We start from the raw sequence: 12,464 nt of genomic DNA on the forward strand, positions 1-12,464 counted from the left end.
CGTCTGCATTCTAGGGATCTTTAGGTAGATACCCCCCCTCAGGTGGCAAATACTAGGAGACACAAAGCAATCAAAACATCTCGGAAGAGTGTGTGCCATTCAGTTTGCCCTTCCCCTCTTGCCCCAATATGTATTTTCATCCTGCCATATGCTTGCTAGTCTGCAGTGCAATTCATGTTCTCAAGTATGTTTCATTGATAGAAATGGTGCTTGGTTTCTCCTGCATAAAACTGAAGGAAGAAGTTTTGATGTTGTACAACTATGGAAGCTTCTAGACTAAAACATGTAATAGATTTGACAGGAACTGTGTCCCATCTGCACATAAATTGATATATTGGAGGAGATAAATGTGTGTGGCTTCCAAGGTGGGTTGCGGGGGAGTTTTTGGTTAGTAATTGATTGGAACAGAATTCCAACCAATGCAACAACTGAAGTGAGGTACAATGGCATGTGCTGGGTTTATGCCATTGCAAATCACCAGTAAAATGTCAGCGGGGATGATGGGTAGCAGAGTGAAATCCAAAAAATTCACCATCCCGGTTCACCTCCTTCTCTCCAGACTGTTTCCCCGTGTGGAAAACAGCACTGGACAAACTCACTCCAGCAGACGAAGTCCAACTGTTGATTAAACTTTATTTACATGATCTATATACAAATAGAGTCAATTCAGTCCTTTCCTCCATGAGTGCTTGCCGAAAGCACCCATGCACACACACGCTGCTCATCGTTGTTCTCCGTTCGACACAGGAAACCTTACTCCCTCGCATTCCACAGCAACCAAGATAGTACATCCTGGTCAAAACGCACTTGACCCCATTGGTCCTGTGATACATCAATCATAGCAGACTCTCATTAACTCCATAATTGCTGTATCCAGATTGATTTTAACATTTCACAATACACAATACCCTGACATAAAATGCAGTGGAAGTTTCCAATATTCAGCTAGCCACCATGTACAGACATTTGTTTGTTTATTGCAGAATTTAAACTGTCTGACCTGATAAAAATTTTGTATCTTCCCATTTTTATCCCACAGAATGGAATATATGTAATAAAATGCCCTACACCATTTGGCTGTGAAATATAATGGCTTGTGAGGGGATGAAAAACAAGCCCTTTGCCTATGCAGACACTATTTGGAGGGGGCATCAAATTCATGCTCACTTACTTGCTCTTCCAGGTAAAACCAAGGAGTGACATGAACACATGAGAGGCAGGGACGCAAGGACCTGGTGCCAACAACCAGAGAGAGTTCACCATAGGGAAGAAAGGAGTCCTCAGTGGCACAATGGGTTAAACCCTTGTGCCGGCAAGACTGCTGACCTGAAGGTTGCCAGTTTGAATCTGAGGAGAGCATGGATGAGCTTCCTCTGTCAGCTCCAGCTCCCCATGTGGGAACATGAGAGAAGCCTCCCACAAGGATGGTAAAACATCCAAAACATCTGGGCATCCCCTGGGCAACGTCCAGCCAATTCTCTCACACCAAAAGCAATTTGCAGTTTCTCAAGTTGCTCCTGACACACACACAAAAAAAACCATAGGGAAGTCAGAGACATAATCTAGAGATGTTCAATACCAATGGAAGATGCATATAAATAGTACTAGAAACCTCCCCACAGATAATATTCCTTGCTTGGCATACCAGCATCTGCTTCTCGTACAAAAATCCCCCTCTCTAGGCATTGCTGCTTGTATTATTGTTCAGTGGAAAATAATTCTGTGATGTCTCCCTTGCAGACAAAAGTACCAGGTATCCCCATAACAAATAAGCTTGGGCATCTGAACAAATAGAGGAAAATACATCTTGTCTTTCAATATGAATCTCCATAAATCGAATGACAAGTGTACAGACAACAGCTGATCAGAGCCTGGGTGGATTTCTAAATTTTGTTCATTTTCCTCCAGAAAATTTATTGAGTTGTAGTTCTGCCATTAGGCCACCAGAGAATGCCATAGCTTCAGGAAATGAGTCAGCTTGAGTCACTTGGTCAGCAAAACTGAACTAAGGAAGTGCTGAGGATGAAGCAGAAGAGACTGCAATGAAAAAGAACAGAAAAAAACTGCTCAAGACAATTTCATGGCTGAGATAGTGCGGTAAATAGGAGCCACCACAATCCACCTAAGGTGCAAATTTCAAAGAAATAGGCATGTTAGTTTCTTGCAGCATAAAAATCAGGGAGGGCGAAGTGCGTTAAAGCACTGAGCTGGAGACCGAAAGGTCCCAGGTTCAAACCGCGGGAGTGGCGGGAGCAGCCGCTGTTAGCTCCAGCTCCTGCCAACCTAGCAGTTTGAAAACATGCCAATGTGAGTAGATCAATAGGTACCGCTCCTGCGGGAAGGTAACGGCGCTCCATGCAGTCATGCCGGCCACATGACCTTGGAGGTGTCTACAGACAACGCTGGCTCTTCGGCTTAGAAATGGAGATGAGCACCAACCCCCAGTGTCAGACATGACTGGACTTAACGTCAGGGGAAAACCTTTACCTTTATCTTAAGAGAGCCAGTATGGTGTAGTGTCTTGAGCATTTAACTCTCACTCTGGAGACCAGGATCAGAATCCCTGTTCAGCCATGAAACCCACTAGATAGCTTTCTATAAGCCACATTCTCTCAACCTCAGCAACCTCAAAAGCAAGCCCTCTCTCATCAGACCTTGCCAAGAAAACCCTGTGATAAGTTTGCCTTAGTTTCACCATAGGTCAGAAATGATTTGAGGGAACACAACCACAAAACAATACCTTTAAGACTAAATAGTTTTTATTTTAGCAAGAGTTTTCATATCCATCTATCATCTATCTATCTATCTATCTATCTATCTATCTATCTATCTATCTATCTATCTATCTATCTATCTATCGCACAATGTATAGTGATTCTGATGCAATAGAGAGCATCCAAAGCCAGGCAAATTATTTTGCTACAGAAGGATCACATTTTCCTGATGCAGATGCATATCTCAGGTTACCACTTTTCTCCTAGCAAAGTCTACTCTTTTATCCCAGCTGCAGAACTCCTGGTGGATACTACAGTACTGGTGCTTTCTAGATGGCTAAGGGAGAGCACACAAGTCTTAACAAGTGCCTTGAGCAGTGGATGGGATAGAAGCACTATGGGAGCTCGATGACATGCAGAGTTGACAGATATATTGTCAAACTGACCTAAGCCAGTTGGTAGTGCCAATTTGACCAGACCCATCCAATCAATGGAAACCTGAGAAGTTGACAGTTACATAGGTTCCATGAATTCAATATTTCTATTCTAGTTAGGAAAAACAATTGGATTTAGAACTATTTAGAATTAGGGGTGAGAGGAATGATATTCATTCTGAGAAGAATGAATATCATGACAGGCTAAAGTCATCCATGGTTGGCAGAGATACTTGTGACTTCAAACTGTCATCCTCCCATGGTCCAATCATTAATGGCTTCAGCATATTCATTTTTTCCCCCAAAAACTACCTTTCATAATGGGAAAAAACATCACTACACTTAGAAATTGCAAACGCTTTATGACAAAAACAAATGAGGTGACTTTTTTCTCTGTTTCTTTGACAGTTTTTTGTGAATACGTGCTTCCTCATATTTCACCAGGGTGAATGTGTGCATGCCTGTGAAAAAGAGAGAAGAGAGACGGGGGAAACTATGTGTAGAGAATAAATAGAAACTGAGCCAATGGAACCTGTGAAAAAATATAGTGGGTAGAATAATTGAAGATAGCAATGTATAGTGATATATAGTACAGCCTCCATATCCACAGGGGGCATGTTCCTGGTGTTTGGATGAATACGTGAAATTACAGAATAGAGAACCCTTTTGATATGTTGAACTTGTGGCCCTAAAAACCCATACTAGAGGACCTAGAAAACGCGTAGAGAAACATATTTTGTTCAACATGAATAAATTAAAATGGTCTTTTAGGCCCTTTCTATATTGCCCTATAGCCCAGGATCTGATCCCAGATTATCTGCTTTAAACTGGATTATATGAGTCTCTACTGCCAGATAATCAGAGTTAAAATGATAATCTGAGATCAGATCCTGTGATATAGGGGCAGTGTAGAAGGGGCCTTAGATATATGGGCCATACTATATCATTAAAACAGTGTAATATGAAAGCACAGCTAATACTGATCTTATACATTAATAGGTTTAATATGATGTTTTTGTCTTGTAGCAATTTAAGGACCAACCATTTTTGACTGACATTAGCTTGTGTCGATTCTAGGCCATGCATTTCAAGAAGCAGGGAGGAGTTCATGGAAACCTATGCCAAATAAAACTTGCAAATCTTTCAAAGTGCCAAAACACTATCTTTTGTTTGTAACAAACTATCCCCACCTAGAACATTTTTACCAAATAAGGCTGTCATGTCATTGTTGTGGCAAGCTCACAGTTTATACCATGTTCCAATATTTCATCAAAACCTTATCACAGAGCAAAATATTCCTAAGTCCAAAACATATCATTTCTCTGAGCCGGTTGCAAGAAATAACCTCTGATCTCTTGTGTATCTCCCTTAATTCTCATTCTGTCTTGTAAAAGAATGTAAATAGGAGATCATGCACAAAATATTTTGTGGAAATTCAGGAAAACTGAGAAATTTAACAAATAATCTGTTTGACTCCTGGCTGCCCATGAGAAGGGGACCAGGGATGCAATAGAGTTTCCTACTGTTAGCCTGGGGAGTCCTCCCCCTGTGACCCAAATAATTTGAATCCTTTAGAAAGCCTTTTTCTCTTTTCCCAGGTAGTATAAAATTGCATCCTTTACAAATTCAAATATACTGCCTTGGTCCTGCATTGGTCAGCATATGTGCATTGGCAGCTATGACCCGAACCCTGTAAGCAGCTCAGCCTCCCTGCCAGCCTCTGGCTCTCTACCGATCCAGCCCTTATCTCAGACAAGAACTCCAGACAGCATTCAAAAAAATTCAGTAAAACACATATAGTAAAAAAAAACAAAACACGAGTTTTAAATATCAGCAGAATTAAAAGAAATTAAAATCTTAATTTTAAAGCAGAGATGAAAAGCAGTACAGCACCATAAAAATATTATTTGTTGACATTTGTTTCCAAAAGCTTGCTAGAAACAAAAGACTGCCAAAAGGAAAACAAAGAAGGAGCTACATGAACATCCCTAGAGAGGGAGTTCAAAGGGTTGAGCAGCCACAGAGAGACCTTCTCCCAAATTCCTTCCCACTCTGTCCTTGAAGGCAGCAGGGTAGATGTAAGTTCTTAAAGCTTAAGCAAACTCATATGGGCCTTTTAAATCTCCTGGGCCCGAGCAATATAGTCTTTTATAGGTGAAATCTAGAGCTCTTAAATCTGGAAAGAGAAGGTGCATCAACACTAATATTATGCAGTTTGACACAGTAACATTTCAATGCTAGGAAATCCTGGGAGTTGTAGTTTTCCAAGGTCTTTACAGGGTGAAATTAATACAGTTTGACACAACTGCCATGGCTCAATACTATGGAGTTGTACTCCTTGGCAGAGAAGGAATAATGGGAGTTGTAAAAGTACACCTTCATATTTCCATAGCATTGAGCAACGGCAGTTAAACTGCATTAATTCTACAGTGTATATGCCACCAGATTAACAGCCAGTGGAGTTGTTGCAAAAAGAGAGTTGTGAATGTCCTGCATTCAAAACCCATTAGCAATCTGGCTGCAACTCTGAATCAAGCAAGGTTTCTGAATTCTTCCAAGTCCCATATGAAGCATATTACAGTAATCTAATCTGGATGTAATTAAGGTATGTGTCACCAACCAGGTCAGGCATCCCAAAGAATGGGCACCACTGGCACACTAGTTTTACGTGTGCAAATACACTCCTGACTATCACAGAAACCTGAGCATCCAGAGTCAGGACTAAATTCAAGGTGAACTCTGTGTACCTGCATCTTCTGGAGGCATGCATCCCCATCCAACACAGGCTGAATCCCTAATCCCTGATCTATCAATCAATCAGGAGCACCTGTATCTTGTCTGGACTAGTAAGTATTGACTTGGGCTCACATAGTCCATCATTGTTAATAGGCAGTGATATGGAACCAAAATAGTTTCCTTGGATTGAAGTGAAAAAGATAGAACTGGTTGTCATTCGCATCCTGGTAACACCTAATCTCAGAATTTGGAAGCTTCGCCGTTTGGTTTCATGTATATGTTAGAGAGCATGAGAGACAAAAAAAAAAAAGCCTTGTGGAACCCGACCGACTAACATCTGTGGCATTGGAAAGGAGTCTCCCAGTTCCACTTTCTGAGTTCACCCTTGCACGAAGGAATGGAACCATTGCAAAAGTTCCCCCAAGTCCCAGCCCAGTAAGACAACCCAGTAGAATACCATACTGAAATCCCACTGAAAGGCCCTGCAGAACCAACAAGGATTTACTTATGCTGTCAAGTTCCTGGCATAGATATGTATTTAACACAGCGTTGAAGTATTTAGCATTCTACTGAAGGCACTAGGCTGCTGCCTCCATTATGGTTCCCCAGTATATCACTGTCACCCCCAACAGCATTTTCTACATCCTGAGGTATCTACCTCATTCTGGTTAATGGTAGGACAGGCAAAAGAAATGAGATTATCAGTAAAACACTTGCTATGAGAAAGGGACAGTGAAAGACAATGTTTGGTTCACTAATGAGGCTTTTAAGTTATCTTTTTAGATGGAAACGAATACCATCAAAACCACAAGAAAAGCATCTTTATCCATTATCCTAATGTGTTTTTCAGAAATATTTCGCTATTAGAAAATGTTTTTGAAGATAAAGCTCAAGAAAGACATTAAACCAAGTAGACACCTCTTATTCATGGGCTGCTGTTCATTACTCTCCTGAAATGTGTGGGTTTGGGAGGGTGGATTTAATCTCCTTTTGGTGTTTCAAGGAGCAGCCAGACTGAATAAATGAAAAACCCATGACTTCTTTTTTTTCTTTCATTTTCTTTGATTCTTTAACCATTCAAGTTCAAATTGGATGAAGAGTAGAATCATCTCTTCAAGTTAAGTAGGGAAAGTTTCATTTTGGGTGCGCCAGATGAAGGACTCCTGGCAGTATTAAGAAAAAAGACATTGTACGGTTGTCCCATCCTTTCCATCAGAAAAGGTATTTTGTGGAAATAGAGAAGGACAGAATAAATAGTTGGAGAATACAGGAGGATTACAAATGGGGACAGAGTGATGCACCTGCTCATCCCTTCTCATGCTGGTAACATTCTCTCTGTGCAAACGATTTCATCTGGATATTTGCTTCGTGCCCTGCCATTTGCATTCAGAGAACTGGAAACATAAGTTGGAATTGCTTCTTCTAGAGAAGAAATGGGGCTCTCTATGAAGATACTACTGTCTCTGCTCAGTATACTTTGCAGCTACTTTAGTACAGCAAGGGCAAACTGTGAGTATATACCACCATACATGGCACAACATGATTTATTTCAGACTGTTTTCACACAAAGTCCAGGAAAACTATTGTGCTACTACTTTGTTGTTACACAGTATACTACTACATTGAATGGTAGCATATCTTAAATAATGTCTTTATTGGTTTATTGAAGTGTTACATTTATATCCCATCTCCTTTCCTCAGAATTGTTCCCCATTTTTGTATTCCACAATAATCCATCAAGTAAGTTGGCAGAAAGGTTGTGGCTGGCCCAAAGTCACCTGGAGCTTCATGACTGAATGAAGGTTTCTTTAAACAGTTTGAACTGACTTTTACAGCTTGCCAAGATGATGATGATGATAATTACTATTATTATTATATTTATTACATTTATGTTTATTGATGTCCTGCTTTTCTTCTCCACAAGGAGACTCAAAGTGGATCAAGTACGCCTTGATCTGGCTTGGGATCCACGTACAGGAAACTAGGAAACCTTAACTTACCTTATTTGTGACAAATATTTAATCTTTGTGGGGAGCAATAGTGGGACGGGAATCTGATGAAGGGATGAAGGGAATCTTCACACTCTAGGAGCCCTTCCACACAGCTCTATATCCCAGAATATCAAGGCAGAAAATCCCACAATATTTGCTTTGAACTGGAATATATGGCAGTGTGGACTCAGATAACCCAGTTCAAAGCAGATATTGTGCAATTTTCTGCCTTGATATTCTAGGATATAGGACTATGTGGAAGGGCCCTGAGCTGCAGGAAGAGACTTCATGGATGAAAAAATGTTAGTAGTGCTCGAAGACCTTCCCACCCTGAGTGCTGGTCCTTATCCAGGCTGCAAGTACGTATTCTAGAGCAGGGGTGTCAAACTCATTTAAATCAAGGACCCCATCAGTCTTATGGTTGCTTTCAAAGTGCCATGCATACAGAGACCAACTATAACCTTTTTACATAGTGGTCGGTATAATTTAATTTTTTTCCAATTTGGGCCCTGGATGTTATTGAATGACAACTTCCATCATTTTGTTTATCTACCATGCTGACTGGGGATAATGGGAATTGGAACCCAACAGCACTTGTGGCTTTGTACTTGGGGAAAGGTTAAAGAACATTTTAAAGGCAGATATTTAAAGGCGCTCCATGCCGTCATACTGGCCACATGACCTGGAGATGTCTTTGGACAACGCCGGCTCTTCGGCTTAGAAATGGAGATGAGCGCCAACCCTCAGAGTCGGTCATGACTGGACTTAACGTCAGGGGAAACCTTTACCTTTACCTTTACCTATCATATCCACAAGCCTTGTATCTAAATTCAAATCCCAGTATCCTGACTAAACAGAACAAGCTGCAGTCTTCCAGATGTTACTGTATCATAGCTCCCATCAGCTCTAATCATGGTTCTAATGATGAGGAATACAGGAGTTATAACCCAGTATTCGTAGGACCACATAAAATGGCATAGTGGGCCAGATTCAGCCTGTGGGCCTTGAGTTTGCCACATGTGATCTAGAGTAAATCCCTACTAGGTATGAAGATCCAGACTACGGTTAGAATCCTCTTGTTGACTTTCATAAGTCAAGCACCCAGTTGTTCTGACAAGCAGCCATGGCCCTCTTGGACCTATATCATCCCAGACCTGACAGTATCTGTAAGCGTAGCTTTATGCCAATATCAAAGAGGATCTCAGCCTGTGCACTTAACAAAGATACATAGTGCTGTGCTCCAACACAATAGAAGAGTGGAATATCCTCTTTTATTGTTGTGGCTGGAATTTGCTAGATTTTTCAACATGCACAGATGAGATAATGTATCAAGACTGGCAAATGTTAAAACCCAATCAGTACAGGCTAAATATCTCTTATCCAAAATGCTTGGGACCCGAAGTGTTTTGGATTTTGGAATAGACGTGTTTGCATATACATCCATCATGGAAGCCAACTCTAATCATGAAACTAGTTTCTGAATCATATATACCATATATACAATATTTCTATGCATGAAACAAATTTTGTGGACATTAAACCACCCAAAATCAAAGATGCCACTATCTAAGTCTCCGAAGTAGACAATTTTGGAGAGTTTCAGGTTTTGGAAATCCAAATGAGAGACGCACAACCTGTACCTGAAAACCTAGGGTGCATCCCCATTACACAATAATAGCAGCTTGATGTCATTAACCATGGTGTCATTCTATGACTGGATGGGAACTATGAGATATTTATATTCCCCTGAACAACAGCAGTAGATTATTCTGGCAGAGAATTCTCTCACAAAACTACAATTCCAGCATTTCATAGGATAGCATCAGTGGTATCAAGCTGCTGTAATTGAGTACCATGCAGCTGGTCCTAGTCCAGTGGTTCTCAATTTGTGGGTCCCCAGGTGTTTTGGCCTACAACTCCCAGAAATCCCAGCTAGTTTACCAGCTGTTAGAATTTCTGGGAGCTGAAGGCCAAAACATCTGGGGACCCACAGGTTGAGAACTGCTATCCTAGTCTATACTGAGATGCAAAGAGTTCTCTTGAATGCTGTAAACTAATTGATTATTTCATTTTGATGTTACTTCTTCTTTCAGATTCATCAGATGAACTTATTCATCCTAATACTCTTTGGTCCCTTTTTCCTGTTTCAGTCAACCACCCAGTTGGACCAGAATTGAAAACCCCCAATCAGAAAAAATTGTTTCCACCTGAAGAATTTCAAATGTACTTGAGTGGTCCGTGGCTGACACGTTTTATTCCTTCAGTCCATGTTGTTGTGTTTATATTGGGTTTTCCATTAAACATCATGGCGGTTTTTATGTTTCTATTCAAAACAAAGCTAAAGAAGCCTGCATTCATATTTATGTTCAACCTTGCCTCTACAGACTTATTTCTTGTGATTGTACTGCCATTTAAAATATCTTATCATTTTTTGGGACACAACTGGGCATTAGGGCTTCACTTGTGTCGTTTTGCCACATGCACCTTCTTCGGCAACATCTTTTGCTCCGTATTGCTGATGGCCGCAATAAGCATTGATCGTTTCTTGGCTGTGGTATATCCCATGCAGTCTCTGTCATGGCGAACACCACGACGCGCCTCCCTGGCATGTGGTGTGATCTGGATTGTATCCATCTCTGGGGTGATACCTCTCATGATGATTGCACAAACAGAGGAGATAGCCCAGTTAAATATTACAACCTGCCTTGATATGATAGATGCTTACAAGGTTTTACAGTTTCGTTATTATGCTTTTTTATTATCAACCCTGTTCTTCTTTATACCACTATTCATCTCTATTGTCTGTTATGTGTGTATTATAAAGAAACTGTATTCTCCTGATGTTGCTGCAAGTCCAAGTAAGAAGAGACGCGCCATCCTTTTGTCTGCAGCTGTTTTGTGTTCTTTTGTTATTTGTTTTGGTCCAATGAACATCCTGTTCGTGAGCCCATTCATTATTCCAAATCCAGATTATGGATGTCTCTTTTTTGCCTTCATGATCTCCCTCTGTATTGGTAGCATCAACTGTTGCATTGATCCCTTGATATATTATTATGCTTCCTCAGAATGTCAAAGGCAAGTGTGGAGGTTCTTGCGTCTTAAAAAGAATTCCAGTTTCAGAAAAGATACACAGGAAAAAACAGACAGTAATGCAACCACCTTTTCCAGTGGTTTGAATAATTTGTCTCAAGCATAGTATCTGACATCTGAACCTATATAGTCATTGGTGAACACAGGCTTTCATACAAAGTGACCTTGTAGCACCTGCAAGAAATTAGTAGGATAAGCTTTCGTAGACTAATGGACCACCCATACTGCAGAATTATAGCAGTTTAATATCACTTTAATTAGTGTAGCTCTATCCTATGGAATCCTGGGATTTTTTTCTTTATTGTGTTACCAGGCCTCTCCTACAAAAAAGGGTAAATACACTATGAAATTAAACATTCCAGAATTCCATAGCATTGAGCCACAATCGTTAATGCGGTGTCAAACTGCTATAATTCTGCAGTGTAGGTGGTCTATATCTGTTAAAATACTGCATGCTTATTTGCAGTCCAAAGGCTTCAAATAATAACTTATTTGAAATTGAATGTTACACCAGTATACTCTGACAAGGATATATAAACACAATAAAGATGTCATGACCTATGTGACTCTTTTAAAAAAGAACACAGAGTGGAGCATTTTCCAATTATTATTTTTTTCTGTTTTCTGAGTCTGTCAGTAGCATGAATACTTTCATTTTTAAAGTTGTTACTGTTGTTATTGTTGCTGTGCACCATATAACATAAGTTTACAACTTATGGCAACCCTATCATAGGGTTTTCTGGAGCTGAGGCCATATTATTATTATTATTATTATTATTATTATTATTATTATTATTATTATTATTATTATATCTATTGCATGCTACCTTTGGAAGTCTTCCCTTAAGCAGCAGTGAAAAAGTAAAACAATTTTCCCTACTTTGCAATCTATTGAGATGAGCTCAAGAAATAATTTCATCGAGCTCACATTACAAAGCGCATGCAATTATGTTATGCAGACAGAACAAAGGAGTGCTGTAATGTGATGTGTGTGCAATTTTCCAAAGCTTTATAAAGTAATTAGTATTACAAATTAAAGTGACAGATTGAATAGCTAGAGAGTGGCTTATGATTTGGATTGATGATGTCATCAACCTAGAGCTACAGCTTCTGAACTGTACTGGGCTCACACATGGCATGTTGCAAATTTCATATTATGCAAAAATCATACTGCTCTCTATTCCAGAAGAGCACTGATAAGCTAAGAACACTCTTGTTTTGTGCTTTCAATTGGTTGCCCAAAATTATGAATTAAAAGACACAGCTCCATTGGGGCATACAGCATGCCTGTATTGCCCTTTTTGTTTTCCCCTGTAATAATGAATTATTGTTCCAGGGCAAAATGCCTTGGAATAACACTACGGATCAAAATTAGAAAAAAAAATCTGTTCCTAGCTTGAAAGTGTTGTTTCCTGTTTAATTGTGTGATACTTATTTTGAAAGTAGTTATTCTCCAGAAACTTCGTTTTTGTGGCTTCCACAAAATATGTTGAATTGAT

General features: G+C 39.9%; 1 protein-coding gene across 1 annotated transcript; it reads left to right on the forward strand.

Moving 5' to 3' along the window:
- The first annotated feature begins 10,165 nt into the window (after nt 1-10,165).
- LOC107982334 (proteinase-activated receptor 1-like) lies at nt 10,166-11,245 on the forward strand. The gene has a single exon (XM_016990768.2). It carries the CDS (start codon nt 10,181-10,183, stop codon nt 11,069-11,071), a length of 891 nt encoding a protein of 296 aa, XP_016846257.2. The 5' UTR covers nt 10,166-10,180; the 3' UTR covers nt 11,072-11,245.
- The last annotated feature ends 1,219 nt before the right edge of the window (nt 11,246-12,464 follow it).

This window comes from Anolis carolinensis, chromosome 2 (assembly GCF_035594765.1).
Source record: "Anolis carolinensis isolate JA03-04 chromosome 2, rAnoCar3.1.pri, whole genome shotgun sequence".
In the NCBI taxonomy this organism is placed as follows: Eukaryota; Metazoa; Chordata; class Lepidosauria; order Squamata; family Dactyloidae; genus Anolis; species Anolis carolinensis.

What these genes read in the sequence shown, in the direction of transcription:
- LOC107982334 (XM_016990768.2), top strand. Translation starts at nt 10,181, where the DNA reads ATGGCGGTTTTTATGTTTCTATTCAAAACAAAGCTAAAGAAGCCTGCA.